Below are 20,436 nucleotides of genomic sequence, written 5' to 3' on the forward strand. Positions count from 1 at the left end.
CCGAACATGGGCATTCACTTTTTTATGAGTTACATGGCTTGGACAAGCTGTTTAACCTCTCTGTAACCTAATTTCTGTGGTGGCCTTTCGGTGGTCTTCAAATGTGTTGTCTGTTACTTCTGCATTCTTTGCATCAATAGGTGGAGTCCATGCCTCCTCCCCTTGAACTGGCCAAATGCCTTAAAGATGGGGATGTGGGAGAAGGGATGTTTTATGACTGCTGAGGCTAGACGAGAAAAGTATGTGTGGCTTCTACTGGATCTCTCGGGACACTTGCTCGGGAAACCTTCAGGAACCATATAAGTAACTTGGCCATACCAAGGCTGCTTTGTTGAGAGAGGACAGAGAGATGACGAGAGACAGAGAGAGACAGGAAGTGTAAGACTGAGCAAAAAGAGCAGAGAGAGGGGAGGGCTAAAGAGAAGAGAGCAAGGGTGAGCATTCCAACTCTTTACAACATCCAAGCTATGGAAACAATCTAAGTTCCAAATATCAGAGGAGTGGATGTTTAGTCCAGAGAGGCTGGGAGGGTGAGGGGCAGGAATGCCAAATACTGTTGGCCGGTGAAGGGGAGGTCAAGAAGCAAGAACAGGATTCTGTGTGGATGCTCTTGAAGGGCTGAGTTCCACATAACAGAACCTTCTCTAGGATCCTACAAGTCTGCCCTGCAACTCTGCTTGTCTGCACAAGGGCTCCCTTTCCAGGGAGGCAGCTTTTGGCCGTGGCCCCCAGCAGAATGTCTGGCATCACAGACTTAGGTTTGAAGCTTGACTTTGCCATCTTCTACCCACATGACCTTGGGGAGGTGACTTAATCTTTTCTCTGGACAATAGCGAAACTAGCTTGCCTCTTGGGTTCTGAGGAAACCAAAGGGTAAAACATGCAAAGTGCTTAGCCCATTGCCTGGCACATGATGACTGCTCAATGAGCAGCAGCAGAATTTAGAAAGGAGAGGAATGGGGGCCAGGGGAGAGGGGTGTGAGGGAGAGGCACTGGAAGGACTTGCCTTTCCTCTGCTAGCTGAGCTCCTGCCCCAGGATGGGCAATGGTGTTCTGCCCCTATGTGGGCAGGGCCTTTGAGGCTGTTGGCTGGCAACTGGGGTCATGGATGGAGTGGGCATGGACTGGGGGTGGCGGAATTGGGGCAGCTTGGTCTCTGCCAGTTAATTAAATCCAGAATGCTAACAAGCTTTCAAAATAAAACGCAGCACAAGCACTCTTTGGATGGGCTATAATGAAATGGTATATGCAATGAACTTGCAAACAGCTTTGTTGCAGCAAACAAAGGCACAGTTCTCTGCCTCTTGGAGCAGAAGCCTAGGAGTACAGGGTGAAAGGGGTTCATGAAACTCAGAGGGTGCAGCCCTCCCCACTTGCAGCTGCCCACGATGAGAACTAAAAGAACCCACAGCGAGACCCTGAGGTGACGGGTACAGAGGTCCCAAGGGCCTGAGACTTACACACAAATGCAAGAGTGAGGGACAGACTTGAGAGGGCATCTTGCTCCACCCTCCCATTTCATAGCTGAGGACATTGAGGTTTGGAGGGTAAGCACAGAGCCAGGATTGGTGCAGCTATTACCCCTCTGGTTTCTTTCTTGTTCAGCATGGAAGTTTCCTGTGGGTGGCTGAAGGGCTGAGACCTGAGTTCCCACGGCAGTGGAAGTTGGGTCCTAGCTTGGGTGTCTTTGATGGGTCTTGGTAAGTGTCCTCTGAGGTTAAGGGGAGCCCAGGTGCAGGGAAGGGAGCACCAGGGTAGTTATTCTGACAAGTCCCAAGCATGCAGAGACTGTCACTCCAGGATGGTCATGGATGGGGAGGCTCAACAGGGCAGCAAAGTGTTAAGAGGCCCAAGGGGCAGTGAGACCTTGGGCATCTCACTGCCTCTGTGGGCTCTGGAGACCTTCTGTAAATCCAAAGGGTGCAGCCAGGGGTCTTGCAGGCCCACCCAGTGCTAAGGACCCACTACCACCTTTAAAAATAACCTGAGGCCCTGCTTCAATTTAACGTGACAGCTTCCCGCTGCCCGCAGAACATGGCTACCTCTCCATGGCACTTGTTCCATGTGGTATGATGTCCCAAATTTAGAGATGTAAAGTGATTGTGCAAAAGTCCAAGGTCTACAGGAACAGAGCACACATTCATTCACATCCAGGGTTTCTGAATCCAACAATTAGAAACCAAAAAACAAAACAAAACAAAACCATGAATAAGACTTCATGAGAAGTCTTCTCATGAAGACTTATTCAAGCAGCGTGAGAAGACTGCGCTTCCTATTTTGCAGGTGAGATGTTCATGGGATCGTGCCCAGGGTAGGGGGCTGTAGGGCAGCAGAGAAGCATGGCCCAGCCCATCTATGAAAGGTGATGCCTAAGGCTGGACCCTTGAAACCCAATGCCCAGTACACGGGGCAGTGCAGACACACTCAGTACTGTCCCCACACCCAGGGAACCCCTCCTCCCCACGGCTTCCCACTCTACAGAGGCCCTGATTCAGGCATTCTCCTCACAGGTGAGCGGTCCATGGAGCCAAAGGGACAGCTCCCTTTAGACCATGTACTGGGCACCCCAAATCCCACAATTCCCTGCCCAACTAGTCCTGAGCCTGGTTCCTGGATCTGTGTGGCCCTCTTTTCCTGACTGCTGTCTAGGGGTGTACTGAGTTGCTGTGTATATCCCATGGGCTGGCTGAGAAGGGACCCCAAGCAGATGCATTTGGAGCATGGATGCGGGCTCTAGGGTGCCCATCCATAAAAACGTGCATGAGGGCCCTTGTGAGGATGGTCAGAGCGGTGGGGGTCACGGAGCACAGACTGGCTTTCCTTAGGCTCCATGTTTTGAGAACTCTGATGACTAAGACTTCTAAATCTGAACCTCACTTTCAAACTCCTTACAAAGGAATGTTTGCCAAGGAAGAGGGACAGAATATATTTCATTTAAACATCTGATAGTTTGATTTCTACCTTTTAATTTTTTAGACACAGACAGTGTCTAACACATTTAGGTTCTACAACTGTTAGGGGTGGGCCTGCACACAGCTGTGCTCACTGAAGATTTAAACTACAAAGAGTGAGTAGCCAAAATCATGGAAAGTGAAGGGGTTGGGGAAGGAAGGGACATAGGTTAGAAGCCGAGGGAAGGAAGACTTAGGGGAAGCAGCAGCTAGTTTAGGAAGAATGTGACAACTTTTAAAAAGGATTTGGTAGAGTAGAGCTGACCACCCTTCTTGTACCCCTGCTATCAAAAAGTGGCATTTATTTTCCCATAAATCTTGGCTGATCCTGTGACTTGCTTTGAGCAATAAAATGTGATGTGGGTAAAGTGACACCACATAACCTCTAAGGCTGTGACTTAAAAGACCTGAAACTTCCTTTTTTGCCTACTTGGAAATCTGTTGCTGTAAGTATTTTGGGCATCTCGAAACCAGATGTGGTGAGGAAGCCCAGTTTAGACCAGGCAAAGAAAGGCCAAATGGGGGAGCATCAAGGTGCCAGGCATATAAGAAAATCTTTCTTGATCTGCTATCCCAATCCAGCACCAGGCGAATACAACTGTGCCACAGGGAACAGAAGAACCATCCAGCTGAAGCCTGCATAACCCTTGGAATTACCAGCAAAATGGGAGTTGTTTTAGCCACTAAGTTTTGAGGTTGTTAGACAAAACAGAGACTGAGAATATAAAAAAAGGATGAAATTTTAAAAAATTAAGTGGAAGGATAAGATTTTTATAATTTAGGGCCTCCCCGGTGGTGCAGCGGTTGAGTGCTGGGTTGCGAAGCCCGCGGCCTCTGCGGCGCCGGTTCGATCCCCGGCTGCTCCCCGGCCACTGGAGGAGGGTCCCACATGGCGCGCAGACCTCTCCTGCCGCCCGCTGCTCCCCTCAGCAGTGTACTTCGGTCCTTCTGCCTGCTCTGCTCCCCGCTCTGGCTCTGGTGAATTCTCTCACCCTCCCGCGCTTCTGACTGTACCCAGTGCATGTATAAACAAAACAAACAAACAAACAAACAAATAAATAAATAAAAAACATGCCTCTATAAAAAAAATTAACTATGATGTAAAAATAATAAATAAAAATGAAAGATTAAAAAAAAAAGATTTTTATAATTTAGGTATAAATAACTTTCTAAGCACTGGGGTGATGAGTGCCTGGGCCTGGTCAGAGAAAGATGACAGTAGCTGTCTCAGCATAGCTTAGGACTCCAGTGGATGCCTGTCTGTCTGAAAGGGTGGAGGCAGGGGACTGGACCAGTTGTAAAGCCTCTCTAGTCTCATCATATGTTCAGGTAGCTCCCAGAATGTTCGAGAACTGTTTCTACCCTGAAGGGAAATGGAGGATTGTCCTCTTGAGCAGCTTTCAGGTGCTGTGACTTACAGTGGGGCATGGGCACCAGAGATCAGCTGTTGCTACCTTATGAGCAATGGCCTATTCAGGCCTTTGGTGTCTACTCACAAGTTTGCATGGACCAGGTAATCAGGAAGCCCCAGGGTGGTGGTGACTGGCCCCGCACACCTGCTCCTCTGGCATGTCACTCCTCATGGGGCGAGAAGCACATGAGATACAGAGGTGTGTCTGCACCCCCCTTACAGGCCATCCTATGGCTCCAGAGCTCTCAGGCCAAATGTTAAAGCCTGCACAGTATAGTACACCTTTCTGAGAGGGCACAGCCTCTGTTGGGGACCTCTAGGTTTGAGGGGTCACCAGGGAGCAGCTATTGGGGCAAACAGTGGACAGGACACAGACATAGAGTCTGATGTGCCCACGTGCAGCACACAGGGCTCCTGCAGTGCAGGACTGAGCAGGGGGGTGCAGTACCACCGGGGCCTTGCTTGCATTCTGGCCTTGGTCTCTGCAAATGCGAGGAGCAGGCCTGCTCCTTAGGGACACTGCGAGTAACATTTGGTGCTGGTGCATCTACTGGCACCTGCTTTTGCCTTATCTCCCTCCTTCCTCTGTCCTGTACCTGGAGGAAGCTGCTGGGCCCAGGCAGGCCTGCACCAGCAGTAGTTGGGGAAGGAGCGGGGGCCCCAGCGTCAGCAGGGTTGCCTGGTTTCTTGCAAATGTGAACACCTACACACCGAAGAGGCGGGAGTGTGAGGTTGAATGTATAAATGTGTTTGGGTGACTGTAAGCAAGTGAACGAGCAAGGGGAAAGGAGATAAGGGGGTGATGATGTGAAAAAGAGTGTGTGCATGAGGGAAAGGGAAAGTAAGTGTGCAAGTGCATGTGCAAGTGCATGTGCAGGTGCATGGAGTGCTGCAGCACCCGGTGCTGGCTCCAGTACCTGGGAACCAAGCCTGGGAATAGGCCAGGGAGGGGAGGAGTGTGCCTACCTGCGTGTGCGCGCGTGTGCGCGCATGTGTCACTTATGAGAAGGGGGCATGGTTTTGGAAAAGAAAGGAACCCAGAGCAGGCACAGAGAGCAGGCAGGTCTGTCTATCTTGAAGAAACATGTCTAGAGGGAGGGGTGGATGGAAGGAGTAGGAGAGTCTGAGTACAAGAGGAAGATTTGTGGGCATGTGAGATTAAAGGTAGGTGTGTGCCCCGCAGGGCTGTGTGAGACAGACAGGGTGCGTGCCTGGATGACTGCATGTGGCTATGTGCACGTGTGTCCATGTGCAAGAGGCTATGACAAGTGAGACCACACACGTGTCAAGCACACGCATGGACAGCCTGGTGTCTGTGTGTGTTCTGTCCACAGGGCAGCTGTGGGCAGCCCGGGGGCGCTGGCAAAGCCAACACCTGCTGTATGACCTGCATGACCTGCTCAGTGCTGGCTGAGGTGACTGTGGTCTGGAGTATTGGTCTGGAGTGTGGAGGTGACTGAGTCACGGCTGGCCCTCACTCGGCTTGCCCCTCGTCTTGTCCGGGGGGGGAGATGGCTGGGAGGAGGAGAGGTTGCTGGAGGGCTGCAATCTCATTACGCAGTGTCTTTCAGTGCCCAGAAGCTCATTCCAAAGATCCAGCACCTCATTTCTCTTGGTCTGTATCCTTCCAACTCCTTTCACGTCCAAGCTGCAGTTCAGGCCCGGGGTTTCACTGACAGATGTCTATACCTATTCAGGCTCTAGCATCGCCCTGTTTGTAATGTCACCTCCCTCCCTCATCTTTTCCCACTTCCCTCTTGGCTTTCATTTCCCCCAGAGCAGGCCAGTTCCTGCCATACTATATATCTTACTTGTGTATTTTGTTATTTTCTATCTTTCCCTTAATAGCAATGCCTTATAGCACTTGCTACATGCAGGAACTGTTTTAAGGTCTTTCTCGATGAATCCATTCAATCCTCCAACAGCTCTACATGACCATGAATATTATTTTAACCACCATGTAAATAGGAGGCTCAGAGAGGTTAAGGAGTTTGCCCGGGATTGCCAATGATAAGTGGAGTCCAAGCCTGGGTCCAGAGTCCCTGCTTTTCCCCAGTACATAATACTGGCCTGTGAAGGTGGGGGAGGAGGAACTTGTCTAATCTGGTTCCATGTTGAATCTCCAGTGCTCCCAAGAATCCCCAGCACATGTAGGAGTTACATGAACAGCCAGTGATAAGATAGAGAGGTACTTGCTTTCCAAGAGCTCAGGGTCCCTCGGATGGGACAGGCAAAATAATTTTAATGCCATATCAGGGTGGCATCGAAAGTCTACAGGGCAGCTAACTTGCCTGGGCCCTGGCAGGCAGGGCTTTCCAGAGGAAGGACACAGAAGGGGACATGCACTGCGACATCGCCCAGATCCTTCAAACTCTTCCCTGGGGACAGACACATCTTAGCTCTTCCTGCCTCAGTGCACAGGGCAATGACGATGACTGCATGGTGACAGTGGAGGCAGGGTCGGGTGGTGGCCAGGAGCACAGGCTGTGGAGGAAGGTTGCATGGAGTCCTTTTTCTACCAAACATTGGCTAAGTGGCCTTAGTCCCTAACCTCCCTGGGCCTCAGTCCTCTCCCCTATAAAACAGGGATAGCAAATGACAGGGACTTTCTGGGACAGTGGAGAGGATCACAGGAGATATACGTGCAAAAGCACTTAGAGCAGGGCCTGACACAGGAGGGCAACGTGCCATGCCCAGAGGAGATGTCCAGTGCTCCTCTTCCATTCTATGGGGGGTGGTTGACCTTTGGGGAGGAATGGGCTGGAGGGTGAAATTCAGCATATCAGGTTTATTTCTGTAACCTCTCTGCTGTGGCTTCATCCCATTTTCTAGAAGCAACTCAAAGCAGGGCAAGGACTATGTCTGTTACAGTCACCACTATATTTCTTGCTCTTAGCACAAAACTTGAAACATAGCAGGCACTCACTAAGTATTTGTTAAATGACTGCTTGCACGATTCTATTTGCTTAATCCATGTGAGGATAAATGTTCATATTGTTATGAGAATAACTATTCATATTGTTGTTTGTATTTACAAGTGAGGGCTAGAGGCCCAGCAAGGTTAAGTGATTTACCCATAAACACACAGCCAGTAAACAGAACAGCCAGACTCAAAGGTCAAACTCTATGCTCTTTCTTCTATGCCACGCTACAATCTGGATTCCTATACATTATGTCCTATTTTCCACGGATATTTTCCTAGCCAGTGGTGCCATCCCTGGTTGTAGAATCATCTCTGAATTCTATGACTCATATCTGAATCACAGAACTGTTTAATAGTTGAAAGGGACTTTTGATGTCATCTCGACCTCCCACCATTGTGGAAATTTCCTCTCCAATGTCTGGCTAGACAATACTTGAATACCTCCAGTGATGGAACACTCATTTTCTTCCTCTTGAATGATAAACTTCTGACTGGACCACTTTTGCAGTTAGAAAGAAAGAAAGTTCTGCATCCTATAGGCCAACAAGTCTCTACTTAGTTTCACTGGGTTTATGACATCCTCTTAAAAATACACATGGAGTCTTCATGCACTATCCTCTTATGAAATACACATGCACATGGAATGAATCTGCTGCCCCCTCCGAAAGACAGCCCCCCAGATATTCATAGACAGCTGTCACACCCTTTTGGAGAATTCTTTCCTTCAAGTTAACTGTGTTGGGTGCCCACAAAGGTGTCTGTGAGATGACTTCCATCCCTGAGCTGCACAAGCCTTCCTGAGTCCTTTGGACAATGGCACCCCCTACTGGACAAGGCAGGAACTGCACCAATGGGCTCACCCTCACTGGGGGCCCAAGGTGCTTCATCTGGAGCCTGGGCACCTGCGCTTGGTGTGAATAAAATAAAGGCTATTTTAAAGAGTCATTTCTTTAGCGTTATACCTAGTTTTTTTTTTATTTTGATGTTAATAGTGTCACTTAAGACTCTAAGACTCCTTAACAATCATGAGGTATATGATAAACTACAGATTTGTAACTTCGTAGGAATTCTAAAGGCCCTTTTTTTTTTAAATAACAAAAAGGCTTGGAAGGAGAAATATAAAATGTATGCTGTATTGTAAGACTAGGGTGATTTTTCCTTTCTTTTTCTTTCACTTGTCTTTATTTTCTAACATTTCTGCAATGGGGTACTTGCTATAAGAAAGAATTAAAAACACTATAAAAAGAAGAAAATTAGGGTCTCCCTGGTGGCACAGCAGTTGAGCACTGGGTTGCAAAGCTGCCTGCAGCCTCTGCAGCACTGGTTGGATCCCCAGCCGCCAGTGAGGGTCCCACATGGCACGCAGACCTCTCCTGCCGCCTGCTGCTCCCCTCAGCAGTGTACTTTGGTCCTTCTGCCTGCTTTGCTCCCCGCTCGGGCTCTGGTGAATTCTCTCACCCTCCCGCGCTTCTGACTGTACCCAGTGCTTGTATAAATAAATAAATAAATAAATAAATAAATAAATCTTTAAAAAAAAAAGGTAGAAGAAAATTACTAAACACTTCTCCTTCCCTTTACTTCTTCCAATGCTGTATTTGATCTACACTGGGCATGCTGCCCCACTCCACAGGCAGCAGGGACATGGGCAGCAGGGAGCTGGTGAGGTCTCTGTGGGGCCTGTGATGGCCGTGGTGCCCACAGCCAGGCTCCCGGGGGTGTGGTCAGCTGGACTCTGGCCTCTCACCAGGGAAGTAGGCAGCATCGCCTGCCCAGCCTAGGTTCATGCCACAGTCCAGTTTGTGTTTTTGGCAACACATTACTGCTCATGTCCCCACTGAGCTCAGACTCTTGAGTTTTTTATGTGTTTTTTTTTTATTTGTAGAGGAGAACTGGGGTGAAGATGGTAGAGACAGTGGGGAGCAGAGCAGGAGGATTTACTGAAATACACTGCTTAGGAGAGCAGCGGGCAAGACAGAAGCAATCTGCTGTGCCATATGTGGGTTAGCTCCCTGGCCGGGGATCGAACTTAGGCTATAAGGATGACAGCGCTGAGAGTTAACCCCTATACCACCAGGGAGGCCCGACACTCGAGTTCTTCACCCCTCTCTCTACCTTTCCTGCCCACCCTCGGCTGCCTGCTCTGCCCTCCATGTGAGCCGACAGCAGCTCTCATGATAGAAGGTCAGAAAGACCAGCAGGGGTTAGAAGAACCGTCCCTGTTTAAATGAGACCTGTAGATTAGCTGAGTCACTCCCCGCATGTGTGTTCACGGCTAGCTGGGCTTTACTCCAGCACCAGTGTCATTGGGGTTCTCTCCTATATTCGGAACTCGGGGGGGGGGGGGCTGGGTGCTGGGAAGACTCACCCGGCAGCCTCTCACTGCAGCACATGTCCAGGGCCCCTCCCTTGGAGTCATCAGCAGGGTGGTTCTCTCTCTCCTGCAGCAGGATGAAAAAGGGAGGTGATGCTGTTGAGCTGGGAATGAGACAAAACCCTGAGCAAAGATAAAAAGGCTTCATTTCTTGCACTATGTCCCTTTGCATAACTCCATCCCATCGGGGGACCTGAACAAAAAACCAACCTAGAGAAGGGTCAGGCTGCAGAAGCAGAAGCAGAATCCTGGAGGAGTCCTCCAGATAAAAGCAGCACCAGCAGCATGGCTACTGCCAGCATCGTCACCAGCACCGCTACTGTGGAAGGAAGGCTTGTTACATGCAAAGCACTTTACAAACTTTATCACCCTGAGTCTTCACCATGGCCCTATGAATTAAAGCGGCTCAGAGAAGTTAAGTAACTTCCCCAAGGTCACAATTCATTAGGGAGGAGCTGGCGGTGAAATAAGAGTTTAGGATTCCAGGTTCATGCTCTCACCGCTGTGCTGACTGGCCTCCTTGTTCCTGTCGTTTGAACCATGGGTGAACAAGAAGGGGGGCCAGGTAACACACATTCTGTGTTCAGATCCTCCAAGGCCTGTAAGTGTCCTGTGCTTTGGGCAGTGGGAAATGGCGTGTAACACTCTCCTCCAGAAATAGCTAGAAAAAGTACACGCGCGTGCACACACACACACACACACACACACACTTTAAATGTTCTATTTCCTTCTGAAACCAGAATACCCTCTTTCTAGAGCATCAGGGCTCCTTTCAGGACTGCACTGGGGTCTAGCTCTTCTCCACCAGTAAACTGGAAAAAGGTTGCTAGAGATCAACCAGGCCCCCATGAGGTGTGTCCAGCTTCCACTCCTCTTGTCCCGCATTGGATACCCTCCAGGGTCAACTCCTATCCGACAAGAATCCAAATGGGGCCCTCATCAACTTCCTGGTCACTCTGAGCATATTGGAAGGCACTGCAGCTGACAGCAAAGCCAGCTGGGTGTTGCTATTGAGCTTTCAGAATGTCATGGATCTGGTCCTTGAGCCCATGACTTAACATTTCATCAGCTTCATGTAGTACAAATACCTCGATATACCTGGGAGACAGGTATTTCCATGAACATATTAAGCACATGACCAGGGGTATCAACTGCAGCTTTGGTATCTAAGCACAGGCACCTGTATACCCCCAATGCAGGTGAGGCAGGAGACACCTAGGTAATCTCCTACCACCATGACAACCTTCTCTATCAGCTGATCCAATTCCCTAGGGGGTGCCAGCACTGAGGCTTGGGCATCCTTTAGATCTAACTCAGTCTGCCGCAGAGCCTATATGGCAAAAGGGGCCCTTTTCCCAGTTCCATGTTGGGCTGAGTGATCACATCATAACCCTTGATATAATGGGAATGGCTCCCTGCTGGCTGGCAGAGGGCTTCTCAAAACTGCGGGTGTAGATGCCATGGAGGAGGGATTCTGAGAGATTCGCATCATCAAAGCTGTCAACGATCTCATTCGTTACTCCTGATGATACCTCGGGCTCCCTTCCAGCAGGGCCACTGTCTCTGGATTTGGAATCCTGACTTGCAGACACGAGCCTTAGAAACTAGGCTGGGATGCCCACCTCTTGACCATTTATAAAGCTCCCTCTTCCTCTTGACCTTGCTCTCTTGCTGCACCGGACAGACTTTTGTTCATTGGGCTTTTGCTTGTGCTGTTCTCTCTGCCTAGAGAGCTCCCCCACCTCTACTTCTCAGAATTTTTACTCACAGCACTTGACACAGTTTGAAATTTCATTTTAATTTATGCCATTATTTGATTAACATCTATCTCAGTCATTAGCCTATCAGCTATAGGCAGGCAGGGACCACTATTTCTGCTTTATTTACTGTTGTAATTTCAAAGCCTCACACAGTATTTGGCTCATAGCAGGTGCTCAATAAATAAACTATTGGTGAATAAGTGATGTTGTCCCAACCTTGAAAAAACATCAGGAACCTCAAACATGACCATCACCTGAGCTGTGTTGGGGGCAGGTTTTTGTGAAGCCACTCAGAATCCTCCTCTACAGGTGGTGTCCAGAGCGCTCACAGAATCACAGATCCAGAAGGCCCCTCATTTTGCAGAGGAGGAAACTGAGGCACAGAATGGGGGTTCTGACTTGCCACAGGTGGTGAATTGTGGTCATGGGGACTGGGATTGGAACACATATACCCAGCCTCTCAACCCTGAGTTTTCCTCTCTTTATCCTAAAGAGCAGCCCCACTGGAGGGCAGCCCATGAGGGCTGGTCCCTGGCTGGGTGCAGAAAGATAACCAAGGTATCCAGATAGCTCTAGAAGGGCACCCATGGGTGACTCACAGCTGCTTTCACACCTTAAGCCTCCCAGGCCCAAGCCATGTTCAGAATAGCTCAGTGCTGCATGAGTGCAGTGGACTCTATAAATAAGCTTCCTAGAAAATGACTAATTTCATAATCAGAAAAGCAGAAAGAGTAGCACCTCTCGTTTGTAGAGGAAAATGGAATAAGAGCCCACTGCTCGGCCCTGTAGTTGAAGGACTCTAGGCAACCTCAGCTAAAACCTGTGCATCTGTGCTCTTTTAATTAGATTTCCAAAGGGAAGAGATAGTCCATTCAGCCTGGATGAAGCCCAGTCTCTCTGGGCAGCGCCCTCCTGACTCCTGGCCAAGAGCAGAAATAGTTGCTTGCAGTTGATTGCTGCAGGCTCCTTCTTTCTCAGTCTCTGCTTCTGTTAGCTAGGCACCAGGAGCAGAAAACTGATATGGGATAACAGGTAGCAACCTGCTCATGTACATAAACACATGCACGTATGTGCATGTGTGTGCGCGCGCACACACACAAACACACAGGCACGCACTCATGCACACACAGACATGCATACAGGCATGCAGCACAGAATCCCAGAGATCAAGGGACTTGAAGGTCACCAGTCTGCAAATGTCTGGGAGGGGAGAGAATCTTCCCAAAGCCATTGCCGCATTCAATAAGCAATCTTCTCTGTGGGCAAGGCACCGGAGCTGCCCCAGAAACAGTGACGAACAGGCCAGGCCCCCCCCCCCCCCGATACAGCTCCCAGAAGGCTTCCTGTGGGCACAGAAGCAAACCTGATTGCACCTATACCTGCTTTTATCAGTGTCTCCATGCAACACCTTGGGGAGCTCAGCTCAGTTTGTGGTGGAGGATGTCTGCAAGAGGAAGATAGCAGCTGGATCTTAAATGATGTTTCTAGGTGTTGGGGGGAGGGGGTCACAAGGAATGGACTTCCTGCCCTGTGCAGATAGCAAGAGCAAGGACCAAGAGGTAGGGAGCATTTGGAAGGGGAAGTGATGGGGCTAGGCCTCAGCCCAGGCACACGAGCAGGAAGCAGGCCTGGTCACCAGGAATCCTGCCCTCCTTGGCAATGGGGTTTCTGTACCAAAAGGTGCTTCTAGTGTGGGGTGGGGACATCTGTCAGAAGGGGGCACAGTGACATGTGTCTGTGGAGTGGATTTCAGACCTTGCTGGTGGAGTCTGATCTGGTCCCAAACTGCTCTTTTTTTTTAATTATGGTAAAATTCATATAACGTGAAATTTACTCTTTTAGCCGTTTAAAAGGCAAAATTCACTGCATCGGTAGAGTCTCAGTGTTGTGTACCCACCGCCATTGTCTGGCCCCGCAGCATTTTCGTCATTCCCATGGGAACCCTGCACTTGTGAAGGAGCCACTGCCCAGGCCCCTGGCTGCCACCCATCTGCTTCCTACAGCTCTAGGTTTGCCAGTTTTGGCTATTTCACATGAAATAGGGTCTGGCTTCTTCCACTTGGTGGAATGTTTTCAAGGCTCACTCTGGTTGCAGCAGACACTGGTGCTTCACTTCCTTTGAAGGCGGGGCAGTATCTGATTGCACGGCCAGGCTAGTTTTGTCGATCTACTCATTGGGGATGGACACCTGACCGGATCCCAGGCAGACGAGCCCTCTACATTGGCCTTCACCCTCCTGGGTCTGCCAGGACCCTCTGGATACTCTTCACTGTAAACAGAGTTCTAACTACCCTCCCAAAGCTCCACCTCATCAAACATCAACACTCTCTCAAACTAGGCCTTTCTTAATACGGTTCCTATAGTTTGAACTGTTCTTTCCTCCTTGTGCCAAGTCTTACTCATTATTTTGATGCAACCTCTTCCATGGAGCACTCCCCAATCTCCCATGAAGAATTTAGCTCAGTGGGCTCTAATACACCCCTCCCCATCATCCCGACTCCGACTCACATTTCTTTCTGCCTCTTACTTTGCTCTGCTCTTACAGTTAGCTGCTTATACACCTAACCTCCCCCAAGGGGTTTCTGGTAACTCGGGAAGCAACCTCCCCACCCCCTGGCCACCTCCCCATCTCAGGTGTTCAGGGTCTAAGCCTGTCAATGTATATATGTGAAAGGTCAAATGGAGGGCATGACAGGTTTTGGGGATATTGGTTCTGGGGTCTTTGGGAAGGCGGAATCTTGCTAGGAGCTGTTCAACTTGGAGAAGGGCAGATCATGGCTGGAAAGGGGCCCATAATGCCATCCACATTTTCATCAGCACGGTCAGCATGTGGGGCAGCAGATATGCTGGTTCCAGGGAGCACAGGCTGATGACCTCATGGGAAGCACTCCTGTGGCCCAGAGCGCGCACATGGAGTGGGCATGCCCTTCTCAATGGTGGGAGCCACAGGAGTGCACACACATACACACACACACACTCCGTTATAATTCATTTGCAGGGGGAAAGGTACCATCTGGGGCCAGGGCAGGAAGTTTTCTCAGCAGCAATCACACTGAAGATGTGAATGAAAGAGGTCAGCTTTAGACTATCCAGATGGAGAAACTAAAGCACAGAGAGGTTAAGTGACTTGCCTCAGGTCACATAGTATGCAAACAGCTGTTTTCAGATAGTTAACCAAATCTGGAATCCTTTTGGGAGTTAGAACTCTCTTCCCTGGATGTTCTGCCTGTCCCTTGGCACAGAGAGGGTCCAAGACCAGAGGTCAGTTATATGGAACTCTATGTCATAACCCAAAGTCTTCTAACATGTGGCTTTTCTGCTTAAGTTCCTCAGAGTCAGAGTCTGTTGCTGGCAATCAAATCACCCAGACTGATGCATGAAGCAAACTCTGGAACAGACAGGCTCAAGCCCAGGACTCATTCACTGCTATTTCCATCCTGCTGGGCTGCCCACCCTCCCTGCCCAGCTGTCCACTGTCCAGCCATCTGTCTCCATGTCTGAGTAGACTGCAAACCTGGAGTGTTCTGGATCCCAACACAGGGTCTGAGTGTTCTCTGCTTGGGATGTGCTGATCATTGATGACTACTACATCCTGTTCTATTGGTAGGAGCTGGAGGTGTGGCACGGCAGTGACCCAAGGGCAGGGAGATGGAAAGACACTGGAGGCGCCCAGCTTGTGGAGGGACTCTGGCTAGTTCCCCATCTTTCATGTGAGTCTGACTTAGGGAATGGACTATTCGCTTATTCAACTAGTGTTTACTAAACACCTACTGTGGGAAGGTCACAGTGGACTGGTAATGAATTCCAGGCTCTCATGGCATGAAAGGGGAGTGCAGGCAAGCAAATGACAGCAGTAACACAGGTGGCACCTTTGGTGGGAGAAGTGCAGGCTGCACTGGGGGTGCTGTGGTGGTGCTGATCAGACCCCTAATGAGGCAGAAGGGCCAGGGAAAGATGCAGGAAGGATTTCTACGAGGAGCTATGAAGGAGTGGGGTCAGCAGCTATGGAATGGGAGAGCAGCGGGCTGGGTATTGCAGGCAGATAGAGGGCATGTGAAGGGGCCTGGAGTTACGAGAATGCATTCAAGGAACTGAAAGAAATTCAGTCTGACGAGAGAGGTGTGAAAAGGGAGTAAGGCATGGGACAGGGTCAGGGCCATTTACCCAGATGCTCACTTGGGATTTCTTCATGTTTCCCTTCCCTTCCCTCGCCCCCCTCCCCTCCCCTCTCTTCCCCTTCCCTTCCCTTCTTTCCTGAGAGGTTAGACAGACGTCAATCCTTACAAGAGCCCTAGGAGGAACATCCTATCATTACTTGTGTTTTTTAGATGAGAAAATGGAGATTCAGAGAAGTGAAGCGCCCTGCCCCAGGTCACACAGCTAATGATGGCTGAACATCACCCCCTCCACCCCCACCCTGCCCACCTTCCTAAGCTCTACTCTCTTCTGGCTTTTAGCCTTTGTTGGAAACAATGCTCTGAAAATAGGAAGCAAGTTTACATTAAGTCAACAGATTGTAGCAGGTGCTATGTATATGTTCTTTAAAAAAATCTTCAACACAAACTTAAGGGGCAGTACCCCCAGTTTACAGATGAGGAAACCAGGGTGCAGTGAGTCTGCTAGGCTCACACACTGGGTTAGTGCAGGAGCCACAGAGACACCCAGTGCTTGTTCCCCTGCCCAGCGCCTGAAGGAGCTCACTATAAGTCATTAGCTTTGTGTGTCCTTCTCAGGAACAGAGATTCCAGAAGGCCCACTCTGGACTATGACCTCAGGTTTCTACACCTGAGCAGCAGCCCAGGGAGCTCTCCTTGGGAGACTGGCTTGGGTGGTGAGCATGTATACGTGGCAGCTATGTTCCATTACTGGAGTGGCCAACGTACTCCCTGGTCAAGGATGCAGTGGCTCTAGTCCCAGGCGACTGGCTGAGCTAGGGCCAGTCATGTCCTTTAATTTCAGTCTCAGTAGCTTCAGATGAAAATCAAAGGGATTGAGTTGAATGACGTTTACATCATTACATCACTGTAACTCTAAGGAAGGGTCCTTCCTTAAGGACCAATTCCAGGGCTGTCAAGGTGGATGAGGTGGATGGTGAGAGTGGCTGGGTGCCAGCAGAGGGCGCTGCCAGCATCAGGGAAACAAGGCCTTGGTCCATAGAGCCTGGGCAAAGACTGTACAACCTTCAAGACTGGAGGGTGGATCCTGCTCCCACTTCCCCCCTCTCCCCAGTTACGGATGGTGGCCCTGTTCAATGGACAGTTCTTCCTGTGCGGTGGACAGAAGCCCCAGCAGAGATCAACTGAAGAGCAGGAATTCAGTTTTCAAAGGTCATCCGTTCTCTAAGTCTGAAAGCACATCATTTTCCTTTTTTCTGGCCCTTCCCCACCCCTGCAAGGTACACAGTTTAATTTACAAGGAGAAAACAGGCAATCACAATCGTGAAGGTGTGATCACACCTCAATGGGGGCGGGGGGGTGGTGTCTGGTATTTCCGTTTAGTTAGAAGCTGTCTCCTACCTATAATGCCTTGGAACATACTCTTCCGTTCACTGGAAAGGCCCCATTTTCTCCTTTCTGCTTGGAAAAGTCTTATTTTCCATCTAAGATCCTGTTTGAATGTCACCTCCTTAGCAGAAACCTCCCTGACTCTCCTAGGAAGTCCTGGCTATCCCTCCTCAGTTCTCACCCCTCTGTTTGGCAATTATCGACTGAAGCCGGCATCCTCACCCCACACTGAGCCACCGGCACACAAACCTGTGGTTTTCTATCACCACAGGCTCCTTTTATTGAGGGCTTACTGTGTGCTGAATACTGTCCAAAAGCTTAAATGCATTACATCATACATCTCTCACTGTAACTCTATGAGCTAAACACAGTTATCATCTCCCTCCTACACATGTGGAGATTAGGACTCAGACAGAATGAGTCATTGTTCAAGGTCATATACAGTTGGTAAGTGGCAGAACTAGGTTTCAGTTTGCCTCAAACCCAGGCCCAGGCTTTATTTAAACCACTAGCTTTAGAGTCTTGGAAACAGACTTCCCTGTTTTCCCATGCTTAGTACTCTGGCACCAGGCATAAATTCGAGGTAAAAATAAATGAAAAGTAGGTTAGGGTTTGAGCATGTATAATGGCTCCTTAAAAACACCACAAAGTACAGGCTTTGGAATTGGGTTGCCCGAGTGGTTTCTCCATAGACTGCCTGACCGCCTGAATTCAGATTTAATGAATATCAGCTGCTGACCTACTAGGTGCCATGGGCTTTCCTGCTCCTCATTTCATTGACCCTATGACAACCTTGTGAAGATGTCACGAGCACACTTGGTACAGGAGCTTACAGGCACTCAGAGCAGCTCGAGCCTGGCATGTGAGCGGGAAAGTGGTCACTCTGGTCCTGCTCAGGGGGCCAGTGGAGAAGACAGGACGGAGCCCGGGATGGCTGATGCTCTCACTGCCGTGGCCAGTGACCAGCTGGCAGCCGGGGCTGGTGGTCATCAGAGGTCCTCAGTCCTAGGTAGAATCTTTCACCTAAGACAGGCAACCATTCTGAGGGTGCACACCTTCAGGCAGCCATGGTCCTCTGGACAAAGACTGAACTTGGATGCAGAGGACCTGGCTGAAATGCTGCACTCTGCCACCTTCTCCCCGCGAGGCCCTGGGTCAGAGTCCAGAGCTTTCTGAGGTTCTGTTTCTCCCTCTGGGACAAAAAAATCAGCTGCCATAAGGCTGTGGTAAAGACGGAGGAAGTGACTGAAGTACAGAAAGTGCTAGGTGACCTGAGGCAGACAAGCTCCTTGTTACTGGTGCTGACCTGGCTCAAAGCTTCACTTCCCGGGTCCCTCTAAGTCAACCCAGCACCGGAGAGGCTCCTGCTCTTTGTACCAGGCAGTGCCATTAACTACAAAGCTCTGTTTCCTATTTCCTCGGGCTCTGCCAGGTGTTTCTGGAGCTAATGAGAGCAGTGTAGGGAAGCAGGTGGAGGATGAGGGGGCCTCCTCTGCAGAACTGACTCCTCTCCCCTCTGGAGAGCCCCAGGCTGTTTCTAGGTCCCTGGAGTCAGACACGGTATCCTTGGGAAGGGTGGGCCAGAGAACTGGAAACCTACGTTTGTAGGATTCCCCAAACCCTTTCTGCCAAGAAAATTGCAACTCCTAGTCATGCCTCTTCTTAAGAGCATCTCAGCCTTTCTCTCTCCCATTTTCCTTGTTCCTAGACAGCCTTCCTGTTCCTCCCCTCCAAGCTGTGGCCTCCTGCCCTTTCAAGGCCTCCCTGGGCTCATGCCTCCTTTGGGCCCCTCTCCCCACAGGGAGTCAAGGGCATGCTGACCTCTCTTCTGGCTGAATGCTTCCCCAGCATCTTGATTTCTGACTTGGAACCTGGCCACGGACCACGCCCTACTCTTGCTCCCTTGCTCTCCCGTCCATGTCCTTGGCTTCTGTGAGCTGCCCGGGCTGAGAAGGGCAAGAGACACGTCTCCCTCTAGATACTCCATGACAGACAGCGAGTGCAGAGGAGGGATGGATGACAGGACAATGTGTATCCAGCTCCTTTCTGGACACCCAAGTTTGGAAGGAAAATACAGAGGAGAGACTAAGGTAGGGGAAAGAGAAGCAGAAAGACGTTGAAGAGAAGAGGAGGAGGGAAGGGGGCAGCTGTGTGAGACTCAGGATGAGGGTCACAAGTGGACTGATCAGGTTGTCTTGGAAGCTTTAAGGCTTTTTATGGATTACTCCTGACTATGTCACTCAACAGAGTTCTTTTGAAAACCCTTGGAACTTGCCTCTTCCAGGCAGCCTTTCCTGATTTACTGTGATCTCTTCCCAGGGTCTCCTTGACTCTCTGACTACTCTGCACTTATAGATCACATTCCTCATAATGCCAGGACTTTGGGGAAGGGCTGGAGGTCTCTGCCTCACTGGGAGTGAGATTCACTCCACATTTTGCATCTGTTGTCAGAGATTACACTGTCATTTTGGATCACCTTCTTTTATCAGTTTCAGAGGATGGTTTGGGATGTATTTTGCAGTTTTTAAAAATCCAGTTTATCTCCAAGACAACCTTGAGGCAAGGCCTACTATAATCTTACATCCCTTTCTTTCCTATCCTCGTGCATCTGGGGAATACACGGATGGCTAAGGCAGTGCTCCTGCCTTCAATCAGCTTCCAGTCTGTGAGCACAGACAGAAATGAGCTGAATGCCACCTGGGGTTGGCTCACAGGACTGCCCAGATGGGCGTAGCATGGTGAGGTGAAGCCTGAGCATCTCAAGGACAAGCCAGAGCTCAGCTGGCAAGGAGGGCAGAGGACTCGGCAGGGGCAAGGCTCAGAAAGTTGGAAGGTCCAGGTGTGCAGGAAGGAGGAGGGCACCTCAGGGTGGCTGGAGAGCAGGCCCAGGAGCTGACTCAGGTCTCCTGCAGGACTTTGTGCATCAGGCTAAGATGTGCTGACTTGAACTCACTGGCCATGGCTTCTCAAGGGCCCCAGGGCCCAGGGATGGACATTCTGGCTGCATTTAGAAAACTGTGTGCCAGGGACCTGGGGATGCAAGAGAACAACGGCTCTCAAAAAGGATGCCACCAAAGGCCTCATCCTGTAGGACTCCACTTATCAAAACTCATCTACAGTGACAGGAAAAATAGCAACCCTCTGAGGTGGGTACTGACTGGAAAGGAGAAAGAGAAAATCCTGGTGATGGTGAAAACTCACTGAACTGAACACTCACAGCTTGTACAAGTCCCTGTTTGTAAAATACACTTTGAAATGTGTGTGAGGGTTCTTGGTTATCACGATGGTTGAGGGGGCGCTGGTGGCAAATTATGAGGGGATGGGGCTCGGGATGCTTCCACAATAAAGAACTCTCCCATCAGAGGACAAGAGGGTCACTGTTGCAAAACACTACTGCAGGCTGCAGGGAGTTCCAGGGAGTTTAAAGAGCAGAAAGAAATGGCTGCACTGGGGTTAGGATAGGGCAGGGCTATGGCACTGATGGGAACCTACAAGTTGCAGGCATCTTGGGCAGCA

At 50.0% G+C, this 20,436-nt stretch overlaps 1 protein-coding gene and 1 pseudogene across 1 annotated transcript in view; both read right to left on the reverse strand.

Annotated features, from left to right (window-relative positions):
• Nucleotides 1-19,834, reverse strand: part of PTPN5 (protein tyrosine phosphatase non-receptor type 5) — a 39,541-nt gene extending 19,707 nt beyond the window's left edge. The window contains exons 1-2 of the mRNA XM_054699401.1: nucleotides 19,783-19,834; nucleotides 9,651-9,723 (exon numbers count right to left, since the gene is read on the reverse strand). Of these exons, the coding sequence (XP_054555376.1) occupies nucleotides 9,651-9,675 (25 nt within the window). The 5' untranslated portion in view covers nucleotides 9,676-9,723; nucleotides 19,783-19,834. The remainder of the gene's footprint in view (nucleotides 1-9,650; nucleotides 9,724-19,782) is intronic.
• LOC119254123 (eukaryotic initiation factor 4A-I-like) lies at nucleotides 10,480-13,319 on the reverse strand (annotated as a pseudogene).
• Nucleotides 19,835-20,436: the final 602 nt, after the last annotated feature.

The sequence above is a fragment of the Talpa occidentalis genome, unplaced genomic scaffold (assembly GCF_014898055.3).
Source record: "Talpa occidentalis isolate TD23 unplaced genomic scaffold, MPIMG_talOcc4v2.1 talOcc4.3, whole genome shotgun sequence".
In the NCBI taxonomy this organism is placed as follows: domain Eukaryota; kingdom Metazoa; phylum Chordata; class Mammalia; order Eulipotyphla; family Talpidae; genus Talpa; species Talpa occidentalis.